The sequence below is a fragment of the Misgurnus anguillicaudatus genome, chromosome 5, assembly GCF_027580225.2.
Source record: "Misgurnus anguillicaudatus chromosome 5, ASM2758022v2, whole genome shotgun sequence".
NCBI lineage: Eukaryota > Metazoa > Chordata > Actinopteri > Cypriniformes > Cobitidae > Misgurnus > Misgurnus anguillicaudatus.
In genome coordinates this window covers 39,851,785-39,873,110 of record NC_073341.2, presented here as the reverse complement: position 1 = coordinate 39,873,110, position 21,326 = coordinate 39,851,785, and the positions used below count along the sequence as shown (strand labels likewise).

The window sequence follows — 21,326 nt, the reverse complement described above, 5'->3', positions numbered from 1 at the left end:
GATGCAAACATAGTTAGCGTTACACCGCAAAAAAATTATTTTAGTAGTAAGAAAAACATTTCTTAGTATGTTTGTCTTGTTTTCAGTAAAAATATCTAAAAACTCCCAAACTAAGACGCCCCTTCTCGATGAGCAAAACAACCCAAAAAAAGTCAAGTTTTTAGACCAAAAATATCAAACCCAAGTGATTCCGTGCATAAAACAAGCAAAAAATCTGCCAATGGGGTAAGCAAAAAATCTTGAACATTTTCCTTAAACACTAAATTCAAGAAAAAGTAGCTTACCCCATTGGCAGATTTTTTTTTTGCTTGTCTTAAGCACAAAATAACTTTTTTAAGACCACAAATTTGAAATTTTTGCTCCAAGAACCAGACTTATTTTCTTGGGTCGCTTTGCTCATCAAGAAAAAGCATCCCCATTCAAGAACTTCTAGATATTTTCACTGAAAACAAGACAAAAATACCAAGAATTTTTTTCTTGAAAATCATTTTTTTGCAGTGTTTAGTTAAAATTAAAGTGTGAACAGCCCTTAACACAATGCTTTACCACTGAGCTATTTTTAAAACACAGTTTATATGTTGGCCCTTTAAGCTTTCATTGTAAACGCATTTACAGTCGACTGTAAATTACCGTGTTTTACATTTGTTTGCTTTATGCCCTACTGCCGATTCAATTTGTAATAGAATGGAAATGAAACATTAAAACTGGCCTAAAGAACAGACAAACGTAAAGAGTAAAATAAAACAACCAAATGATGAGTCCAAATGATTGCCTGTGGTAATCGCCAGCACCACAGCTGTGGTACATTAGGTCGAAAATAACCTGAAATATTCCTAGTGTATTTTATAAAGGTGATATAAAAGTTCCCACAAAGGAGTTCAAGGGCCAACTGTGATCTCACGTGCTATTACACTTTCACACATGGGCATAAACACATGCAGAGCGCTTCATTCAAAAGCAAAAAAGACATCAAATATTAAGTGGGCTGTTTGTTTCTGGACTGACGGTCCAACAGGCAGTAAATATTCATGAGATGGCTTGCTGGTTGAGTGGGATTACAGAGAGGCATCGGTAGACAGCAGACCATTTTACTCTGATTTTACTCTTGGTTACGGCATCCATAGCAGCAAGGGCATTACGATGACGTCGAGCCCCATATATGATAAAGACAACAACAGCTGATACAGCTAGATGATCAGTCACGTGGGTTTCATGTTCGCTACCTCAGAAATTATTCGCCGAATGCGTTTCCATCTTCCATTATTCACATTGACTCTTTATCGCATAAATCAAAAAACAATACTCAGTATATCATAGTGTCATCAGAATTTAAAATACTGTTCAACATGCCCAAATTCTTCCCACACAGGCCTCCGGGTCATCCATAACATTGACTCTTACAGACACAACAGAAGCGAGGTCTGCCAACATGGAAATCACGAGCAACAATAGCTTGAATTCATCAGCGTTTAAGCAGCTCCACATTTGTCTCAGCTTGTCTACAAGAAAAATGAACGCTTAATCGGCTGTTAACAAGCTTAACACATCATCATTGCTCAGTGTAGCCTACAGGATTGTTGCTATGTATCAAACACCATACGCACACGCCCAGAACTCAATGGGCAAATCCTAATATTTGGTGTTTCACATGTTTATGTTCATGTAGTACAAAGCATCCAAGATCATAAAAAATCCACAGATGAAATTCACATTTCCACATTTTCACAGATCCAAATGTTCAACATGGCTTTTGCTTTTATAAAATGGTGGGTGATAGTGATATGATAAGATACACTCTTAAAAATAAAGGTGGCTCATGATGCCATAAAAGGACTGAATGGACCCTTAAAGAACCTTTAACATCTCATGATGCTTTCTGTTGCACAAATGGTTCTCTAAATTATAAAACTTTAAGAAAGAAATGCTTCTTCTAAGGACCTTTGACTGAATGGTTCTTTGGGGAACTAAAAATGGTTCTACTACAGCATCCGGCTATGTTTACATGCACAAAATTTTGGAGATCCAACTGAATTTAATCTGATTGCAGGTAACAACAATACAGTTTACATGTACTCTAAACATTGCATCCGATTAAAATGTTCGTTTACATGCACATTCAATATATTCCCAACCAAACACCTGCGCAAGCGCACAGCCAGGATTGCCAGATTTGCGTATAGTGAAACCAGCCCAATGAACATTCAAAACTAGCCCCAAAGCATCCCAAAGATAATTCAGAGCCCCAAAAAAAACCCAATAACTAATCAACGAAATCCTTTGATCTTTAACGCACAAAAAATAATAAAGTTGTGGAAAAAGTAGCCAAAATCTGAACTAGCAGAGGACTTGGCAATGCAGTGCATAGCATCTCTCGTCGAGTTCACGCTTTATATCTGGATAAATGTACATGGGTGATTCTCACGAAACCATTGAAACACCACGGCACTAATGATTTTAGCTTTAAAATGTGTAATATAGTAACATTAAAAAGAATCAGAATTAACACAATACTGTGTTCTACCTTGCACAATGTGTGATTTCAACATAAGAATTTATAATTGTAAATTTTATCTCATTTTTTGCTGAAATTCTCATTACCGCAATGTGTCCGGCTGTGTTTGAACATGCGTTATGTTGTAATTTAATCAAATTAACACAAAAATATTACGAAAAAAATAAATGGATGTTTTGCTAGACTACTTTAGATGACAGAAAAAATATTTATTGAATATTCATGTATAATAATAATGAAGAAAAATTAGGAAAATGATGTGTCCATGCCTGATGTTCTCATCCTCCGCAACACTTTTTGAGAACAGTTTAAGCACACATACAGAATTTTAATAAAGTTTGATTTCGAGTGACCAAGCACATGGACCAGTTACTTCAAGATGTCTACCAGGTAAGATCATTTTTTTACAGTTAATTTGAAATATTGTCTTGTCAGAATGCTTACACGACATTTTGATTATCATTACCGCAACAGATGCTTATTAAATGTTAATTTAATTAATAGAAGCATAATACGTTGATTTTAAATGCATGTGCAGAATCTCCAAATTATGTTCTTTCAGATTTGTCATGTCATTTTGAAAATATGTCAGTGTTGATGTTTTCTGACTGTTGCGGTAATGAGATTTTTTAGGACAAATTTTTTAAATTATGTTACAAAAAGTGTTAAATGATAAGTAAAAGTTTTTAAATTAATGTTCCCATTTCCTCCAGACTTTGTTTTTCAATGTCTGGTGGGAAAAAAAGTAAATTTAGGCAATTTTCATGCTTGACATTTTTAAAACCAAGTTTTCGTGAGAATCACCCACATAGTTAAAGCTGAGTTGGAGAAAGTTGTTCTTAAGAAGTTTTCAGATATAGACAAAGAAAACACAATTTTGAAAGGCCTGACACTATTTTATTGCTTTTAATGTTATGAAAGACATGTACAGCGCGCGACCCCATTACCGTAATAAAGCGTGTTGCCATTGCCTTGCTATTGCATGTTTCTGTGCCATGAATCATGTGATAAGTAAATAAGAGGTAAATATAAGACGTGAATTGTTCTGTGCATGTGCACAAGCTATGTTTACATTCGATTGGGAAAATACTACGATTCACACGTTTACATGCGTACCTTTCTCCTGATGATTGGGTCACAGATTGGAGTACACCACCCCTTTCAAAATAATTGAAATTATTGGATTATTTGGCTGCATGTGAAGAACCGCTTAATGCTATGTCACTGAAACAATTTACCAAGGTTTATTCATTTTACCGTAACTGTTCAAATTGAATTCAAATTGCTCCAGAAGTAGACAAAGTTGTTTTTGACACTATGTGGTTTATTACGATAAATATCTTGCTTTCCGTCAGTCAATCGCTGCTGTTTCGTGGAGAGCATAAAGCCGTGGTCACACTAGACTTTGAGCATGCAAATATTTGTTGGGAAATGGGCGGGGAGCCGTTCAACAATATGATCTTTGGCTTCGTTCATTTGTGCTTTTTATTAGAAAGGTCACTCAGTGACGTACTGGTTTTGTACCAATCACATATCTCCACGTTATATGAATTCGCAAGTCAGGTGCGAAATATCGTTAGCCTGGTTCAAACAGTGTCTTGTACATTTTATTTGTACATAGAGTCTGGCCTCTCCATTGAGAAACGTTTACTTCCTTATAGGCGGGTTCTCTGTTAAAGTTCAACACTATTGGATCTGCCCAGAGTCACTCAAGATCTGCCATAGGCAATCGCTAACGTGTGGTCATGGCGCTGAAACCGGCCGGAAACAACAAGTCCGAATGATCAGACCAACAAAACTTAGCAAACATTGTTCTTGCTCCGGCTTTAACTTCTGTATATTCGGCAGTTTTGCAACAACGGATCGAATAGCTTTTGTCACGTCTTTTTCTGCTGCCATTACTGAACTACAACTCAAACTGATGCACAACATCAACGTCATCGTTCTCAGCCACTCCCTCTGATCGCTGATTGGTCCTACAAAAATGTTCTTTCTCGGAACGCTAGAATAGACCGAAATCCCAGACGTAGTATTGAAGGAAAATGAAATTGAGCGAAAGTGCGTAGGAGGGCGCAGCCAGGCTAAAATATTGGCGCATGAGCTTAAATTTTGTCTATTTAACGTTTATTTATAAACTCACAAACTAATAATCAATATTTGTAATTTATTAAAGCAAAAAAAAAACACCTGATGTTAGAATTTCACAAACAAAACAAAACCAAAATGAGTGAAAACAACCTATTTTTGCTTCTAGTTCTAAAGCGTTAAGCATGTTTAAAAATGTACCCATGTTCATAGTATTTAGATTTACCAATAACCACAAATAATTCATTTAACTAATATAGCTGAACTGCATACAGTTGCCAAGCAACTTGGTGAATTAATATAGCACTCAACTGATGTGTGGTTATATACTTTTAAAAACGCTTCATTATGCTAAAATGGTTAAATAAAGAACCTTTAACATCTGAAGAACCTTTGTCTTTCACAAAAGCTCCTTCGAATAAAAATTTTTTTTTAGACTATACAGAGATTTAATAAAATGGTTCTTCTATGGCACTGACGTGAAGAACCTTTCAAGCACCTTTCATTTTAAGAGTGTAGGTGTGTGCACTGTACATATTTCAAAATTTTATCTGAAAAGTAGTTTCATGGACACAAACAGAAAACATCTGAAATCCATTCGGTATGACCATGCTTGACCCTTCTGTAGATTTCCGCAATGCAACATTTTTATTGCAAACTTTGTCCGTCTTGATCTGAGCTTGGTCATCTTCTTTGCCAAGGTTACACCGGGGTGCTTTTGTAACCTACAACTTCCCCTGGGCATCAACCCACACCAACACACGCAACACTCTGCCAAAAACCCGACTGTCTCCATCAGCTCAGACGCCCTCTCAATAAGATTTTTATTCACACACAAGAGGAAGATTTTCACGCTTGCATGCAAAAACGTGTGTCTCCTTGCACACAAAGACAACTTCCTATTGCATAACCACCACTACCAATTTTAAAATCAACTAACAAGCTGTGAAAAAAATTGTGAGCCTGCCATTACCGCTGTGTCGCTCTGAAAATATCAAGAGGGGTGTGAGAGGTTAATTGTCATTAGTCAATCTGTCTGATGGTGTAATCCCATCAAACGCATCCACCCGCAGGACGCCTGATGCGCACTTTCTATTCCTGCTGGCGGGAACGTTATAGCATTTAAAACACGCCCACCCTCTGGCTGTCGATGAATAAGAGCTCTCAGGAGCCACCTACACACACAAACACCATCAAACAAATGCTCTGGGCATCATACGGTCGGTGTGTGATTCTTCTCCACGATGAAAGCGATTCGGTGAAAAGCCTTTATGGTCACTTCACCTCTGCTCACCTGAATGAGTCATCGCTCAGCAACAATCTGATATTTTTTCTCCGAGAAACATCAAATGCAAGTTGCACTTTATGAAATGAATCATCTTGTAAGTTCAAGGCCAATATCTGCACATGTTTTTGTACTAACTATAATAGAAAACAGGTGGAACTCAATGAATAAATGTATAAAGGAAATAATGTGATTCTGAATTAACAACCCCTACAGACTATTACTGTTAATTAAGAAAATAAATATTACAATCAATGCTGGTTATTTGATTGCTAATTATACGATCAAATATTATTCGAGGGTCCGCAGACACACCTGATGACGAAAATGACTTAATGCGAACGGCGCGCATACGCGGACATCCCTAGTATACCATCGGCTTTACCGCCATTAAGTCCTTCCTCTGATTATTGGAAATAATCGCATTATGGTGTACATGTAAGCAAACATATTGTTTTACTGTAGAATACTTTTCACTGAAGTCGTTTGCATTACAATAATGATGGATGTACTGTATGTACTTTTGAAGCTTTGCCATGTACAGTCCCATATAAAATAACATGATGGCGCTTAAAAAAGCAACATTAAATTATTAAATAAAAACTTTGTCATCATTTACTTACCCTCAAGTTGTTTCAAACTTACTTTGTTCTGCTGAACACAAAGCAAACATATTTTAAAGAATGTTTTTAAAGAAATGTTTATAAGCACCATTGATTCCATAATAGGAATAAATCATACTATGGAAGTGCATGGTGTCCCAGATCTGTTTGGTTATTACCTATATTTCATTCATGTTCAGCAAAATAAAGAACTTGAGGGTGAGTAAATGACAAATTTTATTTTTTGTAGACCTATCCGTGTACTCTTTCCTCACCATTGACTAGTTATCTCGCCAATCAAGAGAAAACTCTTCCCTGCCAATTATGAGTTTTTACGGCAATCCATATTTCCGCTATTATCCACTAGGTGGCGCTCTCACCCAACTTTGTTCAGAATGTGGAATTTTACAGGCTGAATAGATGTCTGTACATTAAAGTAATATTATCAGTTATTGAAACGATAAACCATAACATACAGAACTTACCTGGAAGGTTGAATAGTCTAAATTAACCGAACAAGCCAACTAGTGTGAATTTCGAACACTCGTCATTCCGCATTACTGAATCCATTTAATTACATAAATACTGGAGCAGCATATAGCGGACTCTCATGGCTGTAGACGGTAATGATGTCTCCTGCCTCATAAATGTCAAAATTAATTCATACTGACTTACAAGGCGCACCTGACTATAAGACGCAGCACCAGCCAAGTTATGAAAAAAACCCGGCTTATAGTCCGAAAAATACGTTAACCATATTTGAAAAAACAAAAAATAGATAGGATGAAATGTTTTTTTAGTCTGTTTCTTTGAAAAAAGTAGGGCTGAAACGATTCATCGAGTTACTCGATTTACTCGATTCAAAAAATTCCTCGAGGCAAAAATTCTGCCTCGAAGCCTCGTTAAATTCCTATGACGCGCACTACACGCGCCGAGATCTGATTCACACGGATCGTTGTTCAATGTTCAGGAACCACATCATAGCGCGTGGTACATTTTGAATTTATTTGGCGCGATGGCGGAGCGAATATGTCCATAAACGGCAGAGAGAGACTGTCTAAAGTTTGGGATCATTACATTCAGCATCTGAATCCACTGCTGTTTCACCAAGCGTCGATGAAACAAGGTAACGTAGCTTCCACTGATTTTAATCCCATACTGTGTTTGTAGCAATGTCGTTATGCGGTTTGACTAGATATGATGTTTAGCTTTGATGTTTTCGTATTCACGTTCAATTGCTCAAAAAAGAACCCCTTCACAAACACGCATGCACTTTACAGGTGTGTGTGTACCAAAAAAACGGCTCCACAGTGCAATCATTTATGGGCAACTTGTAATCTGACATATTTTGTTCCATAATAATAATCTCTGTCTGATTGGAGTTTAGCATAAGGAAGTTATTCTCTCTCACGCGAGTCAGACCGATCGCAATGCATCACATATGCTTAAACTTTTATGTAGCCACGCAACAATAATTTCAGCATGCATTCACTGTATACAGCGGGACGTGATGTCGTAACGCGTTTTTTTCGAACGGATTCTTAACCTAAAATGCACCGCAATGCAAGTGATGCAAACCAAATGCAGGGTTCTATTGAAAAGGAATGTATGTTTTTCTGCCGTACCAAAATGCAATGAAGCAACTGAACGTCTGACTGGGGTGTCACTCTTCCTCAAGCACAGCACGCGTGCACACAGAAACACAGGTGCACGTGCGCGCGCACACACACAGGTTGTTACCATAGCAAATAGGCTCACCACAGAAATGATATATTACATGTTAGTAGCCTAATGGTAAATGCCGCAGGTGTAGAAATGTACATAAACCAGATATTTACTTTGATGTCAGTGCTAGATTACAGCATGAAACCTGTTATGCATATTAATAAATTAAAGTGCTTAATTGTTGGCACTGGCACTTATAAACTTTGAAATTAATAGGCTTATTTTTTGGAGCCAAATACCTCTGTTTTTTTTAGAAATAAAAGCCAAATGCTTGAACATTTTACAGCCACGTCATTTTCGTTATGCATTATTTGTTTTGGTTGTTTAAAAACACAAACAAAATTTTTATCCGATTACTCGATTAATCGATCGATTCAGTGCTAGATTAATCGATTACAAAAAGAATCGATAGCTGCAGCCCTAGAAAAAAGGGTCTGGTTTTTTTTTCATTTGAAATATTGTATGTTTATATATTTATAGAAGAAAATTTTCTGGAAGGCATTAAACTTTTGTGACAATCATAAATGTTGCCGCTGACTGGCAACTGTTTTTAACGTTGGTGGGGAAAGAGTTAGTAGTCGTATACATTTGGCATGGCATGAGAATGAGTAAATTAATTTTCAAATTTGGGTGAACTATTCCATTAATAGTGTTTTTCCATCCTAAATATTATGTATGATATCTACAAAATACAAAAAAGATTACACAAAGGTAACAGGACCTACAAAACAAAGGTTGAGCGGTCTATCGATTAAAAGGTTCAGACTGAATTAACTGCATTAAATTAAGGAGAAGAAGAGGAATTAATACAGCCCTGCTAATCCTACTATAAAGAATGCTTTGCCAATCTAAACTATTCCTCTTTCTTAAGATTTAATTAAGGTTTGTTTAGCCCACCCAAACAGTTTTACCTTCTGAAGGTGCATGTTCTTGGTCAGCTGCTCTTCTAGCATGTTCTGCAGTTTTTTGTTCATCTCACGCAGGTTCTCATCTCCAGGTTTCACCAGATCCCTAAACACAGAGCTCAAAACTCCACGTTCTCCTTGAGCACCATGTCCATGAGCCACTCCACCTCCATCTGAGAGAAAAAGAGAAATAGTATAATTGTAAAGATGTTAAACATACTATAATGCCAGCTTGTGCTTTTTAACCATGTTCACCCGGTACCGTTCATGAATAAAGATGATCCCTATCAGGAGGCCATTAGCGTCTATTGAATGAATACAGAGTGCTTGAGTCTGAAAGAAAAGTATTTCCAGTGAATCGTACACACAACAACATTTACGAGCGACTGGAGTGCTATCAGACCCCGTAGGTCTCACGTTTGCGTTTCAAAAGAGGCAAATAAACGGCGCTTTACTCTGCTGCGTTAATGAAAGCTGAATCACAACACAAACCCTGAACGAGGCCTGATGGTAACACAAATGCAAACCTGTAAGGGTTCATGACTGCAACCCACATCCACAGAAATCACCTTAGGAAATTAACACCGGAGTGAGGATGTAATTGGACAAGATGGCTTGTTAAAAAATAAAACATGTTGCTTAATTGATGCTTAATGGAGGGGAGGGTGAAGAGGGTGAATGCTCTGAATTACATTACTTTTTCGACTACTAAGGTGTTGTCAGGTTCCTGGTGAACCGACAGATACTTTAGTTGAGTTTTTCCTCTGAGGGAGAGCAGGGAATCGAGCCGTGTCAAGGGCAAAAGCAATAAGTTCGATCGGGTTGCTTCTTTCTCGGTTTTCACTTCACCTGGACGAGCAGAGACATTCAAGGTCAGCCGAGCAATGCGTTCCTAAATGGTGCTGTCAAGTAACTTCTTACACCCGAAATCAGATTAGGGGTAAATGTACAGCTTCCTGTGGGTTCAAGGATGTATCAAATAAAATCTTATTTGATTTTTTTTATTTAAGATGTAACCATATAGCTTTTAAACATTTTTCTTATCATAGGTGTTTGCTATCGTGCTTGTTACTGGATATAAAAAGGTCATCCCAGTTTCTGATATTTTGGTCCCAACTACTCTATTGCTTAATTTCCTCCCTCAATGTAAGCATGGGATTATTTCATTTTTTATATTTACGAATTCATATTAAATTATACACGGTAAACTTGTATTTTTAAAACATTAACTTGAGAGCTACTCTCATGACAGACCACGTCACGGTTAGCAGAAGAGCCTAATGCATTATTACATCACAGTATATCAAGCTAAGTGCTAGCAATCTCATGCCTCTTTAACCTTATTAGATTGGCGTGAGAGCGAAGTACATGTCCGGCTAACAGAAGAGCCTCACTTATATTAAAGACGAGTGCGGCACGCTAGCATTGCTGGTCATGGGGAGTTGGTCCTATTGCTCGGAGGCACAAAAATTAAGTGGTACGTGATGCATCAAAGCTAATTGAGATGTTAACCTTAACCCCCGAGGCCAGTTGAACCTTTGGAAGCATGATTTTAAGGCCTTGGAGGACATTTGTCTCACCCCTAATGCCTGACGATAAACAGCACAAGGTACAAAGCGCAGACTTTGCTCTTTATCTTCAATATTAGATCTTTTATCTGGTCAGCTCACCACAAACCTATAAAGACAATGCCAAAGTCCCTTAGTTTGCGACGCCTTTGAGCAGTTATTTCAGTCATGCAAGACTAAAGTCTTATCTATATGAATAGGAAACAATGGGGACAGATCTAAAATCACATGCTAAAATCACAATTAAACAACATATTTCTGACCAATAAGCTGTATCATAAGGTTTGATAATTAAGCTCTGTGACAAAACACTTTTTGAGGTCGTTTCAGCTCCTGCGCATGCACACAGGTGCGCACATGTCCGATTCATTGATGATTGGTTATTTTAACTGAAAGTCGGACTTCTGTTGGCAGAGCGGCCATATTGAGCATTGCATTGTCTCCCATTCATAGTAGTAGCAGAATGTTTATGATTAAAATCTTATCAACTGGATTTGAAGTCTTATGCTGCGTTCAGACCAGCCGCAGTAGAGGCATCAATCGCGAGTGATTTCAATGTTAAGCCCCTCCCATGACGCGAATGTCTTGATGACTAAAATTTCACGCACAGCTTTCACGCGCGAATGAAGCGAGTAAACTCAAAATGTTCAAGCGGCAAACTAGACGCGAATTTGATGCCTAAAACGCGGCTGGTGTGAACCCACGGTTCAATTTGTGGACTCGTATGTATTATAGTGCAAAACTAACATTTCATTCAAAAATGTTTTTGAAATGCACGGACCAAACAATGAAGAAAAAAACAGCTCAGATGGGAACTCCAAAATGGTCTAAAAAGCTCCCATAGTTGCACTTGTGTACTTTTTTTTAAAAAATTAATTTACTATCAAGTATTCAAAGAGAAAGTGACCTTAAACCTTTGAGCAGTCCACACAAACCTCTTCTTTAATACTTGTGTTGTCATCTTTGTATTTTAACTAATTTAAAATTGTAGAAATAGGCAGCAACTAGTATAAATCTACAAAGCAGTCATCTTACTGTGCGTGCACACTGTCAGCGACTTTATCGAAAGACTGACGAAGTGAACTCCACTGCTTCACTCTCATTGGTTGTCATCCCGAAAGTCACTCATCATTTGCATAAAGTTGAATTGTTCTCAAGTTTGTTGCATAGCTGGACACACCCACTTTCTGCAATCAAATGTCGCTCGTGTTGCCAGAAATTGCAGAGCTTCCATTGAAATGAATGAGATTGCATCATTCCGTCGTTGCTAGTCACTGGCCGTGCGCGCGCAGCTATATGGGCCGTACACACCAAACGCGAATTCAACAATATGCGTAAGTAGATTACATACAAAGTCAATGCATAGATGCAATGGTGGCACGATTAAAAGGCGCGAATTGGCGGCACAAATAGGCGCCGCGAATAGACTGCGCAAACAGACGCCGCAAACAGACCACGCAAATAGACACAAACTCACGCAGGGCAATGTGAATGACACCAATTGGGCGGCGAAATTGCCACAAAAACATGCGCTATTCACCTCACCTATGCACGTCTTCGCGAAAGTTGAAAATATTCAACAAGCAAAAATTAGCATAACACGAAGTTAAATCCCGCGAGTGATCTGGAGCGAAAAACAAAATGCTTCATGTCCTTGGTGTGCACGCAGCTTTAAACTTCAAATCCAAATAGCCCATTACAACCAATGCATTGGTTCATTACAATTCTATTAACATCAGAAGTAGAGAAATCACAGACTGCATCCTGAGATGCTATAGTGTCTTCTTTCACCACTGTGTAATTCCCTTCCCAGCAGGAATAACTGTTAATGCATCTAGCTCTTTGGGGAACAAGGCGAACAAATCCTTTGACGGCTACGTCGATGTGCATGCTAATGACACTGCAAATGGAAAACTGCACACCTGTCTGTAACAAGGAAGTTGTTTCCTTCATATTGATCAATGTCATTAATTCTAATTCGCTGGGAGTGGGTATTAGCACTCCATGTAGATGCATGAATCCAGAAAGCAGATTTACAACAAGAGCTCTAATGGCTGGAAAATGCCAGGCAGAGTCCTTTCTAAGTTGTGAAATGGTGCCAGGTTCTCTTGCATTCGGAGATCTGCTATAAGACCAGCAAGGGATTTTAACCAGCAAAATCAAGTCACCGAGAGGAATCCAATGAAGACGGGGAGAGAGGGAGGCAGGCGCTGATGACACGCAGCAGATGTTGCTAACTCACGACTCGGGGGAACCCTGATCATTCGCTTGGCTGGGCTTCAAAAGAGCACTGCTGAGGTCACATCCACTGAAAACAACGTGGAACCTAACCGTAGACAGAGGCAGTTTGGGAGAAGAGACCGATAAAGAGGAAAACAGAGATGTCGGCAGCGTTTGACCTTAAATGTTTTCCCCTTCAGGCCGACACAAGTTTCAAGATAACTGGAAAACACATTCGACTGAACTTCACAAGGCTCATTGTGAATCTCCTCAGGCAGATGCAGGAGTCAGCTAAATCTACACAGTAGTTACGACTTCACACTGGAGAAGCAGTGCTTAAATGAAACCACAAGCTAATTCATCTCCACAACAAGGTTCCTACCTGTTTGCAGCCATGTGCATTTCGTAATTACAAAAATTAAACATGCGCTGTTGTATCCCAGATAAAGATTTTCTTCAATCTCTTTCTGAGGATCTGTATGGATAAAAGATCCATTCTTCTCATGTTTGTCTTTAAACCATTAGCACACACTCCCAGTGGTGTAATTCACTTTAAAGTGGAGTAACCTGCTTGTGTAGGAAAGAATAATAATTCTGAAGTGACCCGCATGCTCCACCATTATCTCAGTGAGGTCTGGAGCCATAGGGCACAGGGTAAGGATAGTTTTCCCTTGAAAGATGCATCAGGATGGGTTGGAGTACACCGAAAGGTTAGCTCACTTCACGCATCAGTAGCGGTATAAAACAGGGTTTCCAGACTGCGGCAGCGCCTGTCGTTTGCCTGAGCGTCTTACCCCATATGACTTCTTCACTGGGGAGAAGCACTTAGCAGGACTGTCCACACATGACTCCGGTATGTTGTAGAATGGATGATTGGATGACGTTGTAATGCCATCCTCTCAACTCGGTCATGCTGAAAGACGGTTCATGCCTGATCCCCCATCCCACAGCTGTCTAACTATCATGCTTCAGAGGCACGTTCATACATAATCTCCCACTGTTGCTTAATAATGTTTCTGAATTTGTCCATAAGGAAATACATGCCAAACTCAAGACAGAGACATAAAATGTCTATCGGACAAATGTTTTGCAAATGGGTTTCCAATGGTGGCATAATTTACAGCCTAAATAATGTAGGGGACGATTATTCAGCTCAAATCTCCCTTTGAATTTAAAAACACTCTGGTCAACGACTATCGTGCATGCTAGTCTGGCTTCTCTTACCACAACGAGACATTTCCTGAAATTCATTTCCTCACCGTTCCCGGTGACAGCGGAAACCATTCCTAACTCAAAGAGCTTCGTCTAAGATGAAATGTTGCACTGTTTCATCTGTTATATCACTGGCATGAATTTACAGGGAAGCACGGTGGGGCGAGGATAAAGCAGAAGGGAGGGAAAAGGACGGAGGAGACAAGAGGTGCTCAGTCTTTCCGCTGCATTATTGAGGATGAGTGTTGGGCTCACTGAGGCATGTCGGCATTCTGAATCATTTACATCCTGCTAATGTCAGCTCTCATCTAGCATCGCTACCTTCTGCAATCCTTTTCTATCGAGTTTTCACCTCTTTTCCCTCTGGTCTATCATCAACTGCTGTAAAGAGAAATGTTTCTACCTTTAGTCTCTAAAACATCAGACTGATGTGCTACAATAACGACTACAGCATAGCTTTGGATAAACAATAAAATTGAGTTATGTGCTCTTACAACAAATTCTTTCATAATCTCGGTCAGATGACCTTGCTCCCTGTGCAAACACTATGCTTTCAGTCTCAAATCTACTGGAGAGACATTGAATGAAAGTTAATCTAAACAAATATAATTTCGGTCACTATTTATTTTAATAGTCATTCCTGTATGCTGTTGCTTATTATTATTTCCCCCTAAATACTTTTAATTTAATAAATTATTAATATTAAAGATTACATGTTGCAAATATGAAATGGACACTTTTATTAAAGATGCACTTTGTTCGATATCATTAGCTGCGTTTCCATGACGTTTTAAATAGCGCAAATTGACATTGCGAATTAAAAAAAAGGCCAATGGAAACACATGAATTTTGCAAAAGCTCCCATGTATAGCAAAAAGTTTGGTGGTTTTTCAGGCAATTCGGAAAAGATGTATTTTGCAAAACTGCAATGGTCACATGATGCAAGTACTTCACATGATTATTATTTGAAGATGACTTGGTATGTACTAAAACCTCCCAGAAACACCTCAATACGTGTCTTCTCCCAAGCATAAAAGGCTTTTCTCGCCAATAATGTTTGAATAACACTCCTATATCTCTTTTGATTTAAAATAATGTATTATTTCCTCCAAGAAACACTGATACATTGCCGCTCCTAAGTATAAGGGGCTTTCTTTGGCATTAAAGGGGACAGAGAATGAAAAACCATTTTTACCTTGTCTTTGTTGAATAATGGTAGTCTACCCACATTCACAAACACACAAAAAGTGCTAAACATGCTAAACATCTCAGTCTCATAGAAATTCCTCTTTTAGAAATGTCAGCCAGAAAACAGCCCAATCTGAAAAACTGATGCTTATGACATCACAGGCATCTAACTGCCCTTCCACTTTAAAATAATTGGCTACATTTTGTGAGTGGCAGCAAAGTCAGCCAATGAGATTGCAAGTTACGCCAGTAGGGGGAGCCAAATAGGTGCAAAACCACTTGTTTAAAATCCCCCACCCTAATAGAGCTTTCTTAGAGAGGTTTTTAGGAAGCTTCTAAGGCATTACAGACCCAAACAAATTTTTTTTTGTCTACATGTCACATCACAGAACAAGAATAAATACTCCGTTCAATCATTCTATGTCACCTTTAATTTTTGGATAATATCCTTACGTCTTCGTCGGTTAAAAATAATGTCTAGTGTGGAGAATGTGATATTTGTAAACCTACCAACATCAGTCGACGTGATGTGGAATGACTTAGGCCTAGTCCACACGGAAATGGGTATTTTTATAACCGGAGTTTTCCTCCTGCGGGTTAAAAAAATCCCCTCCACACATGTGCGGTTTAAAAGAAATCTCCGCCTACATGAACATGCAAAAACACGTGATTACGCGCTGTCAAGAGCATGTCACACCAGCAGGTGTGATATAACTCTAATCATAAAGCCACGTTGGCCAATCAAAAGCCTTAATCAGAAACAAGAACCCCAGTTGTACTGTTCACACGACAACACTGGTTCTAAAAAACCTCACCCTGGCAAGGGTTTTCAAAAATATTCGGTTTCAGTGACGTAATACTGTGTTTCCTTGTGGACGAACGGCCACACCGCGTAAAAAAGTCATGGTTATAAAAATACCCGTGTCCGCGTGGACAAGGCCTTAGAGGAAAAACTAATTTTCAGCCACATATCATTGGTTAATGGAAGCGGTGTCATTTTGCAATAGTCTTTTTTTGACATTTAAACAATAACGCAAAAGTTTTACGCAAATCTACAATGGAAATGCAGCTACTGGCATCTTTTCCCTGAGCGCTAAGCTATAAACTGTTCTTGCATGAAAATTGTTTAAAGGTTCTACCAAAACACCATACAAGTAAAAAAAGACATATGGGTGAGTAAATAATTTTGGGGTTGAACTGGGTGAAGAAGAACCCTTATTTAAACCGATTTCATGATCTTAACACCCCAAAGGAGCAGAGATCTTAAACTTTTATAGCACAATATTTACAATTAGGCGACACCAGCTTTAATGGAAACTAGTCTGCCAGTAAATGTTAAATCAGTCAGTCATGAAATTAAAACAGGAGAACACATTGGGGTGCAGAAAGATTCAACATTACCATTGTCATCTCTGATCTCAGGGAAACACAAGCAGACTTGCTTCAAATAGAGCAAAAAGTATGAAATGATATTTATTGTCTCAGTGATTACCACAAAGCTCTGACTGGACACAAAATAACCAGAAGGGGTGCTCTTATAGACATTTGGGATGAAACTAACATTCTTACAGATTATATTTCAAAATGTATATTTATTAGCTTATAATATTAAGAAAACTTTGTTTAAATTACAGACTGAAATGGATCTTCGATGTCCTTATATGTAAATATCGTCAGGCAGGTTATACAATATATATATATATATATATATATATATATATATATATATATATATATATATATATATATATATATATATATATATATATATATATATATATATATATAATATATATAATGTATAACAAATTTTTTCACACAACCCCTAGCTAAGCATTGAGGACCACCAGGGGTCCCCTGACTCCACTATGGGGCTGTTTACACTTGGTATTAAGATGTGTTTTCATCGATCGGATCACAAGTGGATGAGAGAAACACATTACGTTTACACCTGGTATTTCTCTTTTGTCCACTTTCGACCGCTTCTGTTCTGAATACTATGAGGGTGTGGTCTGTGAGACGGTGGGCGAGTCTCTCTGCTGTCATTCAAACCCGAGCGGGAGTAATTATGAGTTTATATGGACGCAAACTAATATTATGTCGAAGTCCACTGCTTGTTTAGCAAGTAAACATGCTGCACAGTGTTTTGTACATGTATATGTTAGTGCTTTCTCTGAATTTTCAGCGAAATTGATGCAAAAGGATCGCGCAACTTTCACACGCTTTTAAAACGAAACTAAGCGGAGATCAGCCGCTTTAGTTTTATCAATGAAAGGCTAAAAATAGAGCTGTTCACCGTATGTTCACGCCAGAAGTCAAAAAAAGACGTAAAACTTGTGTTTAATACCTCAGATTAGATAAATGGGCGGAGAGAAGGCTGTCGCGTGTGGCTGTTCGAAAGCATTCAACCACATGTGTGTTCCGCAACTCCAAAGCGATCTGATCAAAAGTGGTTTCGACTACCTCTGAATGTGGTTGAAAGTGGTCGAAAGTGGACGAGCTCAAAACGTTTTGAACACCGTTTACACCTGGCATTAACGTCGTCCACTTGTGATCCGATCCACGAAAACGCATGTTAATGCCAAGTGTAAACAGCCTCTTTTAGAACCCCAGTCCTAGACTAATGCTGCGTACACACAATATATGAAGTATTGCATTCCTCGCTCTAGATTAAATGCAGGATTTTTTTAAATGCAGGATATTTTCAACTTTCAAGACGCGTTTGAGGTGATTAGCATGCATTTTCGCGGCAATCGCGCCGCCCAATTCACGTAATACGCATTGTCCGAGTTTGCATCTATTCACGTCTTTGCATTGACTTTGCAAGTAATCTACTTATGCAAATTGTTGGATTCGCGTTTGGGTGTATACGCCCTGTAAGGGCTGGGCATTGCGACCTATTTGGCGAGGCGATTCTTTTGTATATGGTTTAATTCCCATTCAACCCAATATCCATTAGTTATCAACATTTTATTAAAAATGTCAGTTCTGCAAACATTGAGATCCCATCTTCTTTGCTTGAATATTTCAACCTAAAAAATGTGCGAATGATAAACTTTCTGCCAACTGTTCTGAGCATCGTTCATGCTTGCCCAAGGCTATTGGGTTCTTATTGAGGTTGTTTACACCTGGTATTAAGATGCGTTTTGGTCAATCAGATCACAAGTGGATGAGAGAGAGAGATTCACGTTTACACCTGGTGTTTTAATCCGTCTCTTCTGTCCAATTTCGAGCGCTTCTTCCCCAATTGCTTTGAGGAGGTGGTCTGTGGGTGAGTCTCTATTTTCCAAATCGTTATTGAAGATCGATTAAAATTGAATCAATATTTCTAATTTCTTCTCAACCAGCTCTATTTGCTTCTGTACCCAGAACATCTACAGAAACTAAGCTAGAAACATTTCTCAATTCAGAAATCTATGGTATATCAACGTTTGTGCCAGTACAGAATAACAGTACCAGTACACAGAGGCTAAAAAACCCACAAATCATTTAAATGCAAATGACAGTATTAATCATCACAGGCAAATAAAACCGCTTTAATTCTGATGGTCAGAGAGGCTGTTAAGCGTGATGAAAAACTATACTATTATTTATTTAAGTGTAGAAACATAAATGCAGGGTCACGTTGTATGAAAGGACCCTTAATGAACATCTACATGCACTACACAATTACTGCCAAGCACTAACCAATGATTTAAAATATATAGCATATAAAAAACTATTCAATTATAAAACTGCAAAACTTCAAATAAAACTAGAGTTTCTACAGGTAAGGAAGGTTAAGCTTTCTGTTTGTGAATCTTTGGCAGTTCAATTTAAAAGTACCAATATTATTTTTCCCACAAGGCCGAAATATCTTTTTATAAAACTGTGAGTGCAGAGATCCAATGCCTTAGACCAGACCTCTATGAGAAATCCCTGTCAGTATCACAAGGCTGAATGTTTTCATGCACACAAGCTGTCAAAAACTGTTTAGATTCTCTAAAAACAGGTTTTGCAATGTTACTAAAACTTCACAAAGAGTGATAGAAGAGGGTTTAAGTTTTTATTCTGCAGAAAGTTTCTAAGAAATATATAAACTTTAAAGCTCAAATAACACACGCTGTTTCAGACGTTGTTATATGTGGAATGATACTAATTAACGTCTTTGTGTCAGTTTATTGTTTAAAATGGTCCGCAAGTGTGCATTTCACATATGTAATGCGTGACCTTTCCACGTGATTATGTTATACGTAAGGCCGCATCGCACGGCTAGTGCAAGACGAGAAGTTATGGTTTAAAAGTCCTTTTTTGGCCAAAAATTATGCCGGTTTTACTAGATAAGACCCTTTTGTCTCGGTTGGGATCATTTAGAACGGTTGTAAACCCGCTAAGATCCACTATATGGAGAAACATCCTGGAATGTTTTATTCAAAAAACGTAATTTCTCTTTGACTGAACAAAGAAAACATCTTTATAAAACCAACATAAACATATCCAACATAAACATCTTGGATCACATGGGGGTGAGTAAATTATCAGGATTTTTTTATGATCCTTTAAGACTGAGGGAAAAACATGTCATGTTCTATAACAGTAAAAGCTCAATTGTCCAAGATTACGATTATATTTTAATTTAAAATTTCATTACCACATAAAAAATTCAACATCTTTAAACCAGAACTGATTTTTTTGTACCAAACGTATTGATGCACTTTGAATTTTCCCATTACTGTTAAGCTGCTTTGAAGCAATCTGTTTTGTATAAAGCCCTATAAGTAGAGTTCATATACCTGGTATAACTGGTAAAGCATTGCAATTAGCAGCACAAAAGGTCAAAGGTTCGATCCCAGGGAACACGCATACTAATAAAATGTTTAACTTGGACAAACTTTAAGGGCCCTATCATATACCCGGCGCAATGACTGACACAAGTGTCTTTTGATAGTTTCAACTGAGCACAATTATCATTCATGTTTAGCGCCACGTTGTTTAAATAGCAAATGCATTTGTGCCCAACGTTGCACCCATGGGCATTCTGGTCTGAAAACGAGGTGTGTTCAGGCGCATTGTTGGCGCGTTGCTATTTTGAGGCAACTAAAATAGACTACGCCATTGACCAACAAAAACCTGCTCTAAAGTCAATGGCGCAATATTGTTTTTGTTATTTAAAGAGCGCATTAGAAATATGCACCTATAAACGGGACGACAATGCGGGTTTGCTTAACACATACATGAATGCGCAGCAGCACAAAAAAGCTTTTAAATATGAATAATCAAAGGATTAAAATGTAAAATATTATTATTGAGCCTCTTGGACATAAATGAGGATCAATTATGAGACGTTAGAAGGAGTAAAGAGCTGCTTCACCTGTAGCCTGGTAAGTAAATAAATGCTTTGCTTTAAACAAATGCATCTGTTTTTAAATGCTTCCTTAAGGATTTATTGTATATGATGACTCGGTACCTGTGGATACGATGAGTTGAGAAACATTTTAAGTAATATTAAAAAAAAAACATGGCCCTGTCCGAGTGCTGAAACGCTTCAGCTCTCCACACGTTTGTAAATTCTTTCTCTTGTTTGTATTTTTAGAGTTCAAACCTTTTCTTGCATATTTGCAAATTATTTTATGAAATTACAATGATTATGTAGGATATTAGTACATTTACAGCAATTAAAGCCTGCTATTTTTACTTCAATGACAGAAAGAAAACTACTTTTAAAAGTTTTAATAAAAAAAAAAATAATAATAATTTTAATACAAATAAAAACAACACATTTTTTTAACATTAATCTTAAACTGGTGGTCTTCTTCCTCCACTTAGTTTTTCAGTATAGGTATTTCACTTTCTAAATAGGTATTAGGCATGGTGCCAGGCGCAACTGGCTTTTAAAGGGGATGAGGGCTGAATTAGTTTATTGCACGTTACGCCCAAAACACACCCATTACTCATTAGGAGAATATGAACAACCCTTTTAGGCATTGCGGTTGGCGCATAAACCATTTTTTCCGTTGTTAAATTAGCAAAAGTGGGTTTGGACAT

The 21,326-nt window shown here is 37.9% G+C and overlaps 1 protein-coding gene across 2 annotated transcripts in view; it reads right to left on the bottom strand.

The window, feature by feature from the left end:
* gripap1 (GRIP1 associated protein 1) overlaps positions 1–21,326 on the bottom strand; it is a 71,197-nt gene that overhangs the window by 5,471 nt on the left and 44,400 nt on the right. For both annotated transcript variants that reach the window (XM_055167693.2, XM_055167694.2), the window contains one exon: positions 9,121–9,287. In XM_055167693.2, coding sequence (XP_055023668.2) covers positions 9,121–9,287 — 167 coding nt within the window. The remainder of the gene's footprint in view (positions 1–9,120; positions 9,288–21,326) is intronic.